Source organism: Nilaparvata lugens, chromosome X (assembly GCF_014356525.2).
Source record: "Nilaparvata lugens isolate BPH chromosome X, ASM1435652v1, whole genome shotgun sequence".
Classification (NCBI taxonomy): Eukaryota; Metazoa; Arthropoda; class Insecta; order Hemiptera; family Delphacidae; genus Nilaparvata; species Nilaparvata lugens.
The window spans coordinates 36705918-36723530 of NC_052518.1; the positions used below are offsets into that span (position 1 = coordinate 36705918).

The window sequence follows — 17613 nt, forward strand, 5'->3', positions numbered from 1 at the left end:
TACACTTGATAACAGAAAATGTATCAATGAAATCACTATTGCTAGAATGAACAATTTGTAAAATAAAAAGATTCGTGCAAAAGAAGTGAGTCCACATGGTTGACAGCGCTCACCTATTTGATCAGTTTGTTAGTTGTGCTGATTATTACAACAAATAATAAGGATTTGAGAATACAAAAAACAGCAGAATCAAAACCACTACTCATCCACTTTTCTACCAAGTTTTATGATATTTCAGTAGGAAACATGAAATTGTGAGACCATAATTATTTTTTGCCATGTAATCTTTCAGATGAATGAATATAAAATAAAGTTGAAATAACTCATAATACTTTCGTTTTAATTACTTTGCTCATATTCAATCGTAGAAAATATTGAATTTTATTCAATTTGCAATTAATTTTCCATATTTCATATTGAGAAGCTTTTCTTGTATGTTGAAAATAAAGTTTTAAAATAGAATTAAGTTCTTGAATAACAACTTACATCGCTCTATCCCATCGAGCACCTTCGATAAATAAGCCATGAACATACACTCCTTGATTGCAAATTTGTAGTGAGTCAGTTTGCATCACTTCAAAATCAAATGTCAGATCAGCGACTGAAAATGAGTTCTTCCGAGCATGGTTTTGTAGAACAGCTGTCAAAAAACATTGAGGAAAGTAGAAGCCAGACAACCAGTATTCATTCGGTATTCCGTTTCGTTCCCATTCCTGAGAGACAAGCAAATATTTTTCAATCACATAAACTATAAAAAAAACATCCATCATAGACTGGAAATCTAAAACTACAAGAACCTGAGGATATAGAACTGCAGATGTTTTATTTGTTCTATCTTATTTGCACGATTTCATGTGTGTGAATTTGAGATGCTTTAATCATGAATTGCTCAAATACTTCTCTTGTTAAGAGATTGTTTACTCCACAAAAGTATATAGCATATTGGTGATTCAATTTGAATAATATATATCCTTATCTCATAGAAAAAAAATATATATTATAGAGAGAGAGAGAGAGAGAGAGAGAGAGAGAGAGAGAGAGAGAGAGAGAGAGAGAGAGAGAGAGAGAGAGAGAGAGAAAGAGATAGAAAGTTTATAGAAACATGGTGTTACTATCATACTTGACAAGCTGTACCTGGTTAAATCTTATCAAACCTCTTTATGAATTTACATTTACTGCTCACATACATTTATACAGCTATTGTAGTGATGTCTTGGGAATTACCAAAACGTGGTGATATCTTCCCATTTCCAGAAGGATATTTCCAATGTTAAGACATCCTGTATCCTTACACCTTACTGAATTTTCGTGGTCAATATCCTGTGATATTGAACATGATTAGAGCATTTGATTTGAGATTTGAGCATGAGATTTGAGATTTGAGCATGTGGAAGTGTGGGTATGTTAGTGGGTGTGTCAAGCGAATCTCAAAAACGGTTTTGATGTGATTTGGAATATATTCCAGTCAATATAGACATGGAGAAGGGGATGTGCTTGCAATTTATATTGTGGTTGTGATTTTTCAATCTCTTTGGTTACTTAAGAGAAGTCCAGACCAATCTTTTTCATGCAAATTTTCCTTTTACTGGATACAAAGTGGCTCAAAAACCTCGTATTTTCGGTTCATTTTCTATTTATTTCCGCCAAATCCAGTGATCGGACAAAAAATTCGCTTCTGCCTTTTTATAGATTATGAAATTCCGAATAGAATGAGATCATTCTCGGAACTCTCTATCTTCAATGGGTAAAAATTTCAAGAGGAAATGAACTTTGATGAATATAAGATTTTGATCAACAATATCTTCCGATTGTTATCATTGTATATTTTAGAAAATATTTTCGGAAAATGAAAAATTTATTCCTGAGTGTACTTCAACGGTATTCCAATACACAAAAAAATGACCTACTTCCATATTCAAAGCTATGTATCTCGGTAACCCATAATTTAAATAAAATTATTTGATTTTGAATTTGAATCGTAGAATGAAATCTTTTCTCTCATTTGCTGGAAACAATACATAGACAAATATGTTCGTAAAATAAGATTCAATTTAATATGAACAATCACGACATTGAAGATATCTTACTCATTAATGGTCTCGGTTTTCCTATGATACGAAAGAGTGATCCAAGATGAATTTCAGGCTACTAAGCTCGTGAAGAATGGAATTATCTACAATTTGAAACCAATAATGAATTTCTATTATGCATCAGACTCGTCTTGATTAACATTAAAAACGCAAAGAAAATTGAAAAAAATGAATCGCCATTTTTAAAATCGGTTGTAACCTCCTAATGGTATTGAAATTGAAAGAGTATTGCTCATTGGAGTGAGACGAGAGGAGTGTTTTACATTAATAATTGTCATAATGATAAATTTTATTCCCATTATACAAATAAGCAATCTAGTCAATAAAATGTTCACAATATTTAAAAATGCAATATATGACATTTACCAGAAATATTTAAAAATTGCATTTTCCAGAAATTAACCCACTCAACTATGGGAAACCCATGTTCTAGAGCAGGTGTAGTGGTGATACATAAAATTTAGAGTGGGGTGCAAATACATTGGGTAAGTGAGTTCACATATTGTTCGAAATTATGTTTTCCATATTATTGAAATTGAAATTAAAATTATCTTCAATCTTCTTCTTAGGAAATACTAACAATACAGAATATACAAAACTTGAAGAAGGTTCCTCACATGGGCAAAGCCTGTGTGCAAGGAACGCGTTCTCTACATTTACATATACTTAAATATACAATGATAGATATGACAATGATACAAAACAATTGAAAAACAAAACAATTTAAACCAATAATAAGCATTAAACAATAACATATCATCAAAACAAAAGAAACAGAGCAATAGTAATTATTAATTACAAGATATATTACTTACAGACGTAGAATGGTAGAATGATAATAAGTATCACACTAAGTATCCATTTGTTGACTATTTGCTTGAGATGGCTTATTCTATTATTTTCGGGATTTTTCATAAATTTTGGTAGCTTAGGGAAAAGCATATTGATTTTATAATGCCAGGATGTAGTTGTGAATGTTTTAAGCAGTCTAGGAGTGATGGTACCTGTGTTCAGAGCAGTTCTTGTTTGGTAATTGTGGCGGATATTGGTGAATAAAGAAGACTTGCGCTTAAAAATATACAAGATCAGGGTCTTGACATAAAATTGAGTGATGTTAAGAACTTGAAATTGGTTAAATAGTGTTTCTGTGGGATATTGTTGAGGCTGACGAATTGCAGTTTTCATGATAATTCTTTGCATGACTGATAAAGGGGAAAGTATAGTCTGTATGCACCACCCCAAGCAATAATTCCATACAGCAATGTTGATTGGATATATGCGTAATAGACCATTCTAATCAACTCCAGCGTGAGAATCTGACTTAAGGAAGAAAAATGTATATGAATTTTCTGAGTTTGTTCCTGATATATTGCACGTGTATAGACCACCTTAAATGGTTATCAAATGTAACACCTAAATATTTGTAATGTGTTACTCTTTCGATACACTCACAGGAGTTGCACACATGAGGAATGCAGCAGCTATGAAGTTTTAATTGCTGGTTGTCAGGGTCGCCTGCGGCGCTAATTGATTTAGGTAGATATTTTGTTTTATTTGGGTTCATTGAGAGCTTATTATGGTCAAACCGACGCTTTGCAATGGCCAACCTACTTTCTGCTGACTTGAAAACACTTTTCCAGCTATCCCCTTTAAATAATAAGGCTGTATCATCGGCATACAAAAATATGTGACCGTTGTCGACTCTAATTCTGCCTAGGTTGTTAATGTATATCAGGAGCAACAGGGGGCCAAGAGTATCCCCCTGTATTACTTCGTACTCACTGCTCATAAGTGCGCTCAACTGATCCATGATAGAGACCACCTGTGTTCTATCATTAAATAGTTTTCAAACCACTATGCTAATGCTAATCCTTGAACTCCAATATACTCGAGTTTTTTCAGGAGAATGTCACGGTCAATTGAATCAAAGGCTTTAGCCAAGTCCATGAATACAAGGAGGACCTTTTTATCACACTCAATTGATTCATGAATCTGTTCGTTTAATAGATAGAGGTCATCATCAATGTTCTTATCTTTTCTAAACCCGAATTGATTTTTATATAGAATTTTGTTTGAGGAAAGGTAATTCTCCAGCTGGAGCCTTACCGCCTTCTCCATAATTTTAGATGTCACACTCAATGAATTTATAGGTCTGTAACTGATACATTCATTTTTGGGACCGGACTTATAAATGGGAATCACCTTTCCCACTTTGAAAGAAACTGGGAAAGTTCCCTGTGAGGAGCTATTGTTTATTATGTACAAGAGAGGTATTTTTAGATATTCAATATTGTTTTTAATGATAGTAGCTGGTATGTTGTCAATACCAGGGGCAGATCCACCCTTCAGGTCCTTGACAATGAGCATCAAGTTTCCCTCTGTAATTTGCATCAGGTGGAAACGGGATTCCAACCTGTAGTCCGCGTCATGTATAATATCTTCAATCACATTGGAAATAGCATTTGCACCAACACCTACATAATATTCATTCAGTGTGTTTGCCGCTTGTAGGATATCTTCAGATCACTCTTCTACTCGGTTTCATGCCCACCGTCTGAATATTCCTTCCCCCTCTTAACTGTTCAAGCAGGAGTAGCCTACTCAGTTCTATGTCCACCACCTAAATACTCCTTTTCCCTTCCACCCGTATGAGCAGATGCAGCCCTAGTACGTGATCACTCTTTTCCTCCCCTCCTGTTTGAGCAGAGGTGGCCTTCTTGGTTTCATCCCCTACGTCTGAATATTCCTTCCCCCTCTTAACTGTTTAAGCAGGGGCAGCCTACTCAGTTCATGCCCCCCCCCTTCTCATCTCCTGTTTAAGTAGGGGCAGCTAACTCGGTTTCATGCACACGGCCTAAATTGATTGATCTATTCTTTATTCATTCTTTATCACAAATGACAATGTATTGCCAGGTCTTGCAAGACCCATTGCATACTAGCACTACATTATAATGGAAACGAATGAACAATCAACATATTCAGAACAGAAAATGAATATGTAGATGAGTGTATAATTTTTAGAAACAAAGAGTAGAACATATATGTTTACAGAATAGAAATGAGATTACACATGAAATTCTATCAATACTAAGTAAATAGAATAACTGAAATTCTTTTAACAGACAGACACACACACACACACACACACACACACACACACACACACACACACACACACACACACACACACACACAAACTCAAAGAAAACCCAACTCAAAAAAAAATACTAAATGTTCCTTTCCTCTCACCTGTTTGAGTGTTTGAGGAGGGGCAGCCTACTCTATTTGGAGTTTGATCTAAAACAAAGGAGTGTTTATGATACGCATCCTCACTCTTCCTCAATTATCGAGATGAATCAGTCACGAATTCATGGAAAGTTACTTAAATTTGAGCTCTTCTCGTGATAGGAGACTGTTTTAACTCGTGATCGGGTTGTGGCTGATATCCAATCCTGGAGATCAGTCAGTTTGATTTCTTGTGGGATTGTGAGTAAGAGCTGATCCTTTGAAAGCTGGAAGGATAGCTTGCGGACTTCGAGTCAATTATAGTGTTCACGACGCTTGTGGCGGACGCGGTGGTACAGCAGATGGTCGAGAACCTCTTGTTGACCCTAGTGCGCGAAGGGTGGTCAGATCCACCAGTGGTGAAATGGTATTTTTCTACAACTGCGCATAGAAATAGTATATTTCGCACCTAGGGCCGAAAATGAGACTTTTCCGGTTTGGAATCGGTTTTCAAGTCCGAGGCCACAAGCCGAAGTCTAGAAAAGATTGAGAGCCAGAAAAACATTTTTGTCCATGGTATGAACGCTATTTTTCGCCACACAGAAAAATAAACAATATATATATATATATATATATATATATATATATATATATATATATATATGAGAATAATTGTTTATTAAGCACTTCCGAAAGCAGAAGTGGAAGGTCATAGCTCTAGCAAGTCTGAATATCAGGTAATTGTCCAAGTATTTTCATTTTTCATTCTGATTAATCTAACCAACCTAAAAGATTATGTTCAATTAAGTGGGAGGTTGAGTTTATACTCTGTTATTCTTTCAAATTACAATAAGATGATAATTATTATGAATGTTTCAATAAATTATTGATTAATAAACACAAATAATGAAAAGTTTTTGATCAGCTGTTGAAGCACACTTGAAATTTGGCCAATCTGAATGTCAACGGAAGTTTAGGTTAGAAGTTCTATCCTACTCTGAAAATCGAATTTGAATAGTTTATAATATATATCTTATCTGTATATCATTCATCCAAATAAAATGATAGTATATCATTGCAGAATACTTTATTCAATTCTAGAAGCATAAACTGATTCCGTTTATCCACCATGTTCCGTGATAAACGCAGTACTAGGAGGTTTGAGGTTAGATTCTATTATACTCTGAAAATTTAATTTGAATAGTTTATGATAGACCTATCTCATTTGTATTTCATTCATCCAAATAAAATGATAGTATCTTATTACAAAATACTTTATTCAATTCTAGAAGCATAAACTGATTCCGTTTCATTAACTATTTTGTAAACACGTTCACATCAAATAAGAATCAGCTGACTTCAAGGCTATTTCACAGCCCTAGGGCCATAAAAATTTTACCGGCCTGGTCAGGAGACAATCACTTTTGGCCTCCATATGACGCATGAAAACCAGCTCATTACATCCAAGTGGGGCGAAAAAGAATTTACATACTGAATTTTCCTCGTGAAACAGCTTATTTCTGAGGAGAATCTACTTTTTCGCTCGCTAACCATCCGCGCATGCGCAGTGAATCTTTTTTTACGCTTGCAAATCAATCGCGCATGCGCGATTTTAATTGGAAGATTTTGTTCAGTTGAAAATTTTAACTCAGTACTCATTGGAGATAGGCAGTTCCAAATGATCTCATTTTATTCAGAATTTCATAATCCAAAAATCTGGTGTGCCACACTCACACAACTTTTCTTGCTCATTGAACTGTAAGCCTCATTCTTACGAGAATAATTTAGGAGAATAACTTAATGACGATTGGTGGCTACATATTTGGAACTATATGATCAAAATATTGTATTAAGTAATGTTTATCGTTACCAATCGTTTTGGTTCTAAAACTGAACTGTTTATTTTTGTAAAATCAACAAATTATGATGATAGGGATAGTGAAGCTGATGTAACAGCTGGGCGTACTATCTGCCCATCCCCAATCTTCACTATCCCTGCAACAAATATAAAAACCAAAATAACAATGAAAACAAGCCTATGTTAGTTCGTCTGGCAATCTGGCGATCGCCTCTTGACTCTTTTTATCTTATGAACATGTGCTATCTCAGAACGTTTTGTCATTCCTTGCAATTTTTCAAACTTCAATCGATTCCTTGAGAGAAGTTCCTGAACAATAAAAGTTCCTATGAAACGGTGATATGCTTTAGTCCGTTTATAATGGTTCTTTTTGAAGAGTATATCACCAACTTTAATCTTTTCGTCCACTTGTTTGGTTTCCAAATTATGCCGTACGATTCTATTCTTCTTCTCTTTATACATCTTTTCCTAAATTGGTTTGTGCATCTCATGCTGATGAATTAATTCCAGAGGCGTAAGGCCTGTTGTTGAATGAATGCTATTGTTGTAACCAAATATTGCCCTCGCCATAGCTTCTTTTCCAGTTACTGATTTATCAGCCTCTAAGAGATGAAGGTGTTCTGTTAAAATATTATGTAATCTCGCAATCATGCCGTAGGATCTTGGATGTCCTGTTGTAAAATGACTTGCGATTCCAAACTCTTGTAATACTGCCTTCACTTGACTATTGCAAAACTCTTTCCCTCGGTCCATAATTAACTCCTTTAGACTTTGGTATAACCCCAAAAGTCTTATCAGATTCACTACTAGGCATTTAGCTGTATTGTTTTCAAGAGGCCAAGCGGTGGCGAATTTAGTGAACTGATCAATTGAAGTTAAATATATTTCTTTGTTGTAATGGAAAACGTCGACTTCCATTGTATGGAACGGTCGTTCAGGTGTAGGTGTTAACTGTAGAGGTGTCTTGTACGGGGCTCTATTATATTTAACTTTTTCACAAGTCTCGCATGCACTTAGAACATTATTCACAATTTTGAACATATTGAGCCAATAATACTGTCGTTTGAGATATTGAACAGTCTCTTTAACTCCTCGATGATTAGTTTTCCCAACATGATACTGTTTGATTATATTATCTTGTTGCATCCTATCTTCTATTGTTTCTACCTTTTTATTACATATGAAGAATTCTATTTTCTTATCCAATTCTTTACTTTCATAGAGTCTTTCAATCTTATCATTTAAAAGTTGATCGTCCGAATAAATATAATAGATTTTACCCATGACTGTTATTTCTCAAATTGTATTCATAAAGTCACCATCTGGTATTTTAGGAGGGATAATAATAGTTGTAACTCTGATAGGCCCACTATGCATGTTAGTCTCAATTATTCCATCTTGTTTCTTTAACAAGACTATTTGGTTCCTTTTATCATTGATAATGTCACTTATTACTTCAATCTCATTTGGTTCAATTGTCAAGTATTCATTGTTCTCTTCCATTAAATTGACAGATAATGGATTAATATTTTTTGATAGGCAATCTGCAACAGAATTGTCGGTTCCTTTTATGTGTCTGATTTTAAAATTGTAGACAGCTAATTTTTGTTTCCAGTTTGAGATTTGTGCAGAGGTTTCGTTCAATTTGCTTAATTTGCATAATAATGGCGGCATATTAGGGGTTGTAAGCTGAATAGAGGTATGGCCTCAAGTTGTCTCTACACCATACAACTGCTAACAGCTCTCTTTCAACGGTGCTATAACGTCTCTCTGTGGCCGGGTGACAGTGCAACTACTTGCAAATGCAACACGTGCATCATCCTCAGCCAAAACACCCCCCCCCCCTATTGATTCCCCACTAGCATCGGTTGTTAACGTCAACGGTTGCTCAAGGTCTGCAAACTAGAGAACCGGTGTAGAGCAAATTGCTCTCTTATATTGTTCTATTGCTTGTATAACATCAGATGACATATTGAACCGCACTCCCTTCCTTGATAAATTTGTCAGTGGCTCTGTCATCTGTGCGAAATTATTAATGAATTTTCGGTAGTAGCCTATCATTCCTAAAAATGTTTCTATCTCCTCAATATTCTTGGAAATAGGAATTTCTAGTATGGCACTTATTTTATTATTACCTGGGCGAGTCCCACTAGCTGAAATTACATGTCCTATAAACTTCACTTCTGGTTGACATAAGTTAGTTTTTTCTCTTGAGACCTTGAGACCGAATTCCCTCATTCTTTCAAACAGTTGCGTAAGATGTTGTTTATGATCATGAAGGTTGTTACTGAATACCACAATATCATCCATGTAAATTTGGATTGCTTGCTCATCTATGTTTTCCAAGAATTCATCCATAAGTCTTTGAAAAGTAGATGCAGCATTTTTAAATCAAATGGCATTCTTGTGAACTCGTAATGTCCTCTTTCAAAACTGAATGCTGTTTTCTCAATATCATTTGGGTCCATTTTGATCTGATGGTAACCAGATTCTAGGTCCAAAGTGCTGAAAACCTGCGCTCCCCTCATCCTGTCAACCATATCTTCCAAACGTGGAAGGGGATACTTTTCTGACTCAGTCTGATCATTCAGTTGTCTAAAATCTACAACAACTCTGTACTTTGGTGGTTCTCCCGGGGCAGTCTTTTTAGGAACAGCCCATAATGGGCTACAAAATGAAGATATTGACTTTCTAATAATACCCTGTTTCAGCATGATTACGAAAAGTAGCTCTGGGAATTCTTTCCTTATTGGACTGTATTGAAAAACTTGATCTCCGTCTGTTGATTATTTGCCAACAAGAAGTTGGCTGTACTTTCTCTCTGTCTGTCGTTTCGTCTCTGATCAAAGCAACTGCTTCTTCAAAACTTTTCGGCTTTGTAATCTTTATTGCATTTTGCAACTGTGTTGAAAGATTGTTTGTCAAGGCTTCCATTGCTAATTCATCATAGAATCTGTTCCTCGAAATTCCTTCATCATTGTTCGGACAAGAGTCTAAAACCTTTGATTTGAGTCTTTTTGATGATTGTGCCATACGTTTGGTGAAATCAAAAATTGATTCTCCTGAATCCGGACTTAATTGTAGCAGTTTCAACATACTCGCTGCTACTGGAGTCCGAGCACCAGCATACCGCTCTTTCAACGCCTTTTTTACATCTTCCCAAGTGGACATGAATGAAACTCCTATTTCTATCAACACTGAGGTATCGATTCTCGAGAGAAAGTAAGAGTGTAAATTATTCGTTGTCAAATCATCAAAATTCTTTTGTATTCTTTGTGAATGGGACAAAGAACAAAGAAAGTTCTTATACCTCACCTGTGAATTGATGAGTTGAATTGACCATGTCCATCAAACATCGCACATTCATAAAGGCTAAGTGAAGAGTTTCATCATCAGCCATAGTAAAAGGAAGTAACGAAGCCAAAAACCGAACAAATAATAGAAACAAAGTTGAACAAAAAGAAATAAATTTAAACAAAAACGAACAAATTGAACAAATAGGGTTTTGGCACCAGTTAAGTAATGTGGTTCGTTTTGGTTCTAACGCTGAACTGTTTATTTTTGTAAAATCAACAAATTATAATGATAGGGATAGTGAAGCTGATGTAACAGCTGGGTTTACTATCATATATATTGGTTTCAAAGAACATTTTCTCTGTGTTAATTGTGAAATTGGATGATTTCTAAAAAGTAGTCAAAACACCAGTTCTACAGGTAAAATATCTCGAATATGACTGTGCTCTTATGAATAAACTGCTCTACCTATACCTACCTAACTCATGCATAAGATGGAGGTTACAAGGTCCATTTCTCAAGGGTGAGGTGGACTCCCTGTTAGTTCCCAGGTAGGAGACTCATGCCAGTTGATAAAGCTGATGAATAACTATACATGGTATGAATTTGAAAAGAATCGGTCGTCATTTTTGAGAAAATCGTGATAGAAATTCAACAAAGTCTATTTTTAACAAGAGTATTACGGAGCTCCTGCAATTTTCTCGAAAATGAGACTCATGTCAGTTGATAGAGTTTATGATTAGCTATTCATGGTATAAATTTGGAGAGAATCGTTTGAGCCGTTATCGAGAAAAACGTGAAAAACATGGTTTTTAGTCATTTTCCGCCACAGTCTCCCTCCAACACGTCAACATTGTCATGCTTTAAAGAAGGTTTTTGAAATTCATTTTTCCTATTCCCCACTAATGGAGAATAAATTATTCTAACAATAAAATAACTTTAATCTAGCTCATCAACTAGTAATCATAGTATTAATAACAATTATCTCAAAAGAATAGCTGAATATATTGCCAAACCTCTTAGATTCATAATCAACAAGTGTTTTGAAGAAGGAGTTTTCCCAGAAGAGTTCAAAGTTGCCAGAAACATACAGTAGCTTTGCATAAATCAGGGGATGCTAGAACTCCAAATAATTATCGTTCAATAAGCTTACTTAGTGGTTTTTCAAAGATCATGAAAAATATTTTAAAAAAGAGGCTTGAGCAGTACTTGGATATGATAAAAGTGAATTATGCAAATCAATATGGCTTCCAAGAAGAAAAAACACAAAGAATGCAATCTCTTTTTTGGTAAATATATTGACAGAATTTTAGTAAAATATAAAATTTATTGCAATATTCATCGACCTGAAAAAAGCGTTCAATTCTGTATTGAACACACTAAACTATTAGAGAAACTCAATAACATTGGGATTTGATGTCTCCCTTTCAACTATTTTCAAGAAGTCTTGAAGGTCGATCACAATAATTTTGTTATCGAATGAAAATAAAACTGGTATTGAGTCTGTTACCGATTATGGTCTACCAAGAGAGTACAGAATGTGAGCGGTACTTGTATATGAAAAGTAATGTCAGAGAGTATAGAATGAGATAGAGTAAATGTCATAGAGTATATGATTCTGTAATGTCAGAGAGTATAGAATCTCACATTCTATCCTCACTGGGTCTACCTAAAGGAACCATTCTCTCGACGGTCTTATTCATCATATATCAATTATCCTTATCCTTAACTTGGTAAATGGTAATACGATCTCATTTGCGGACGATACTACTACATTGATTTTTCTGGTGAGAATTGGGAGAAAGCCAGGGTTTTTGCCGAAAAAGGTATTTTAGAGGTTAAATCTTGGATTGACTATCAAATCTTGTCTTGAAACCATGAAAAATATTGTTTCGTGGTGTTTATATGAAACGCTGCAACTCAACCAATACAATATATGCTATCTATAAAAATCCACACGAATAACTAAGATATAATGGGACTACATGTTCTGTGTTGTAACTGCCCTACCTTAGCCCTCCCATCTGTCAAATATATCTAGGAGTAGTAGTTGATCATCGGCATTTGAGATGGGACGACCAGATACAATCTATTTGTTCCAAAACAAAATATTCAACAAATAAATTTTATAAATTGAGCCTTCTAAAATTACCACAGCTTGCTAGAATTACCTACTTTGCTTAAATGCTCAGTCTGTGCTTCAATATGGGATGAGAGTATGGGGTGGTGCAGCTGACCATCATATCAATAAAGTTTTCAGCATTCAAAAGCATATTTTATTATAAAGGATGCGCTGAACAAACCAAGGCTTTACCGGGCTAAAACGCTTTTCTAAGAATCAAATATTCTATCAATCGAACAGCTCTACTTGAGAAAACCAGGTATTCCATTTGAACAAAAATAAGAATCATTTCATCACCCATATCACACCTTACAATACACAACAAACACATAGAACAGCCAATTTAACTGGCACTAGTTTGATAGTTTGTAGGATGCAGCTTCCCCACAGATGTGGGAAACTCTCTAATATGATTCCCGAAAACTTATTTTTCTCCAACTCACCATTTTGTGAGTTTTTTTTCTATTTTCATACGTTCTTTCATGATAATTTAGTACTATCCTCGCTTATTTTTATCTTTATCTTCATCATACTATTATTACTACCCTTTTGTGATTGAATGTTTTTTATTTTTTCTTCTTCTTAATACTGTACAAGCTCACGATCAGACGATAGTCTCGTGAGCTTCTAGTTCTTTTGTACTATTGATTAATTCATAATAGTGTTTACATTATGTGACTGTATGCATGCAATTGTACAAGGAACAGAAATAATCTTTTATTTGAATAAACAGGGTGTCCCACCAAGGTTGTAACAGCCGTTGACCATAGATTCTACTCGATATTTCTGACAAATAATGTTCTGTAAACTTTTTTCTTATCGACCTTAAATTTTTAGATACATGAATTTCTCGATATTTTCAGAATATGCCTACTTCTGGTCATTAGATACTCAATAACTCGGAAACTACCGGTTGAATTTCAATTCCAAGGGTTTTTTTGGAAAGAGAAAAACATTAAAAACAAGATTAATGTGATTTCATTTGATTTTAGATATTCAGTAGTTTTTTATTAGGGCTTAAACTTGGAAAAATGCTATTCTTCAAATTCAAAGTCAAATTTTAAATAGTTTTTTCTCGATTTTTCTCCGGGAAATTATAGTGGTTTCAATATTTCAGAAACTTCTTCATTTCATAAGCTTCTGGATGAGTATAAATTCGAAAAGGTAAGTTCCATGATAAAGTGTTCAAAACTGCTAATGTCTGGAATGAACATCTTTGAAATGAGGAAATTCACAAACAGCATGCATCAAGCGTGAAATCACCTGATTATTGCATCATTTTCTGTAGCATATAGCCTGAATCCTATATAAAATATTAATCATACACTTTTACAAGATGCAAAAAATTTATTCATAGGATAATAATTTTATAATAATAATAAATTCATAGAATAATTCGAAGTAGATGGATGACAGAATTAAAAAAAAATAGATGGCAATCATTCAGATGGTAATCAAGTTACGTATCATGCTCACTGCTTACAGGAATTCAAAATAGCCTAAATTACTGTTTATGCAATTTCTGCTGCCGTTCAAGCCTCGAGTTGCCCGTCTCACTTCCATGGGCCGTGTCTTCATTACTTTAAACGTCAATCGAATTCTGAGAATCAGTTCCTCACTGGTCTCTACAGGTTCACTGTAGACTTTACTTTTCACTTACCCTCAAAAGGAAAAGTTTATTGGAGTAAGATCAGGTGAGCGTGATGGCCAACTTACGGGTCCACCTTGGCCAATATAACTTACGGGTCCACCACCCAGCATAATTGTTATCAAGCCACCCACGGACATTTCTAGCATAATGAGACAGACAGAAATCCAACTGGAGCCACATATTCTGCCTCAAATTGAGAGGCACGTATTCGATCAATTCGTGAAGCTCATTTGCCAGAAAGTCGATAAAAACTTTACAGTTCTTCTTGAAGGGAAAATGAAAGGTTCTTGTGAACGTACTTTCATCTGTGTTCTGTCCATGAAATGTATAAAACACAATCTTGTGCTAAAATCCAACAGCAAAACTTCATCCTTGAAACAGTATCAGGATCATTCAACTCTCAAACTGGGGTATCATGAAATGATTGGAAGCTATTCCTCTTCAATATTCTTTCAACTATCATTCATGAAAAATCCAACATCTTAGTTGCCTGCCGGATGTTGGATCGAGGATTCTGTTCGAAATACTGTCTATAGAATAAGATTCTTAAAAGCTTCAGAAATTGAGATGGGCCTCTCGTACCTTGAAACTGATCCTAGACCCTTACTATTTTGACATCAGATCGGTCAATCTTAAAAACGTGTTATGATATGGGTGTTTTCGGTCAGGAAAACGTCTCCTGTATACTCTCTCTGCCTCTCTTGAATTGCATCCACACTCTCCATACACCAATAACATGTTCAAGTACTCAATCAAGGTAAATCTCATGATAATGAACTTGAACACTTCTCTACTAGCTGAAGCTGATACATATCATGCCAATTAACTGGAAAGCACACTGATAACTATACTGAAAATGGGCTGGAACATACACTTATTGTTATTTCATTCAGGATTCATGGTACAGGAAATAATGCAAGTTATTGAAAAAGTCATATCATTGTAGAATGTTGAAATGTTGATTGAAACTTGTGATTATTGTCAGAAAGAAATCAGGTGATTCTACCCTTAGGATCACCACAGACAGCATGCTTGAACTGTTTGTGATTTCCGCATTTGGAAGGTGTTCCAGATATTCCAGGTATTAGCAGTCTTTAACACTTTATCACGGGACCCACCTTTTCGAATTTATACTCATATGGAAGCTCATGAAATGGAGAAGTTTTTGAAATATCGAAACCACTATAATTTCCCAGAGGAGAATCGAAAAAAAAACTGTTTGAAATTTGACTTTGAATCTAAAGAATAGCATTTTTCAAGTTTAAGCCCTAATAAAAAACTACAAAATACCTGACAACAAATGAAATCACATAAATCTTGTTTGAAATGTTTTTCTCTTCCGAAAAATACCCTAGAAATTGAAATTCGACCAGTTGTTTTTGAGTTATTGAGTATTTAATGACCGGAAGTAGGCATATTCTGAAAATATCGAAAAATCTATGTATCTCAAAAACTAAGGTCGATAGGGAAAAAGTATATTGAGCCTATTTTGTCAGAAATGTTGTATAGAATGTATGGTCAACAGCTGTCACAACCTTGGTGGGACACTCTCTGTATGTTATTCAACAAGAAAGGAATAGTTTAATCAGGCCATTTAGACAATATTGTAACATTAATCAACCAAGTTCATTTTCTGATATTCTGTGAATTTGTCACTTCAAAGCTTGAAATGAAAATAATTAATTTACCTTTAAAACCTCTACTCTTTTCACAAGATCGCAGATGTAACTTGATAGGTTCTTTCGACTAGGATAGGAAATATCCATCCAAGTCCTTGGAAAATGATTGTTTAAAATATAATTTGTTAATGTATGAAGATGTGGAGTAAATACATTGAGCCCTTCTATGGCACTCCTTAAGTCTTCAATTGATGATCTAATGGTTTCCAGCAGTGTATTGAATCTTCGCATTTCTTGAATGAGGACAATATTCATGACATTTTTGTTGCAAAGATTCTGTTTGTTTGTTACTGAACAGATATCAAACGTTCCAGGAAGCTGGAAACAGAACATTTATCAATTTACATACAATATGAGCAAGTAGGAATATTTTGAGGAGCCTGGGACAAGGTCAAAGGTCAAGGTAACCTAGCCTCTCTCAACCTAACCTAACTTAACCTATCCTATTCCAACCTAAGAAAGTCAATGAATAAGATATGAAAAATATTAAAATCCATTTAAAAAAATTAATAAATTATTAACAATTAAAAATTGAGTGTTTTCTTAGATCCAACATTATACATCTATTACATATCAATGTTTCCAAATTTTTCTTCTATTCTCCCATCACTTAATTTGTAACTGAAATTCATATTATAATTCACCATAATTGAAATTTACAAATGAAAAATATTTAAATTCATATTTAGTAGAAAATATATCAAATATAACACTTTAAGCAAGACCCGGTCTGTGAGACCAGATATTTCGGTTTAGGTCAGTTCTGACCATGTTTCGGTTAGAGTGTTAAGATGACCACTGGTCACCCAGTGGTCACTCAGTGTTCACTTAGTAGTACCTAGTTTACACTCTGTGGTCACTAGTGGTCACCCAGTGTGCATGTGCACTCAGTGGTTACTAGTGATCACCCAGTATACACTTAGTGGTCACTCAGTCGCACCCAGTGTACACTCAGTAGTCACTCAGTGGTCACTAGTGGTCACCCAGTCTACACTCAGGGGCACCCAGTGTACACCCAGTGGTCACTAAGTGTACACTCAGGGACACTAAACAGGGGGGGGGGCTAAGTTAGGTTGGAATAGGATAGGTTAGGTTGGGATAGGATTGGGTAAGGCTAGGTGACCTTGACCTTTGACCTTGTCACAGACTCCCCGAGGTCATACTACTTGGGCTCCACTAACAGGTTATTCAGTAGCATTCATTCACGGTAACTCACTATGATCGGCTTTATCACAACATAGGTAGTAGTATGAATTTCAAGTATGTAATATAATAGAGAAACAATATAAGTATATATCCCATGGTATGCATCATTTATGATAACATGCTATTGTTTCTCTATGGTAATACTGTATAGTAGAACCTATTACTCACGATGTCAAGCACTTACAGACATGACTACCATCTTTAATAGTTCTCTCTATTATCCACAAACATGTAAAGAGACCTCCTGCAATCATACTCTACAACATCCAAGACTATCAAGTATTTGAATAGAAAATGAAAGACTTCTAAAATCACCCTATTGAATAAAAGTGGCTCGAAACTCAACGTTGATTCTGAGGATAATTATAGACTAGCTACATCATTGCTGAATGACAAAAAAATGAATCGGTCTTCGTTTGAAAACAAGCAAACGAGACCCATTAGAGTAATCATGAAGAAGTTGCACAGCACTTGCAATCCACAGGAAA

General features: G+C 35.0%; 1 protein-coding gene across 1 annotated transcript in view; it reads right to left on the reverse strand.

Annotated features, from left to right (window-relative positions):
• The window catches only part of LOC120354997 (dynein heavy chain 7, axonemal-like), a 423355-nt gene that overhangs the window by 18575 nt on the left and 387167 nt on the right, over positions 1-17613 (reverse strand). The window contains exons 13-14 of the mRNA XM_039443220.1: positions 15929-16237; positions 487-713 (exon numbers count right to left, since the gene is read on the reverse strand). Of these exons, the coding sequence (XP_039299154.1) occupies positions 487-713; positions 15929-16237 (536 nt within the window). The remainder of the gene's footprint in view (positions 1-486; positions 714-15928; positions 16238-17613) is intronic.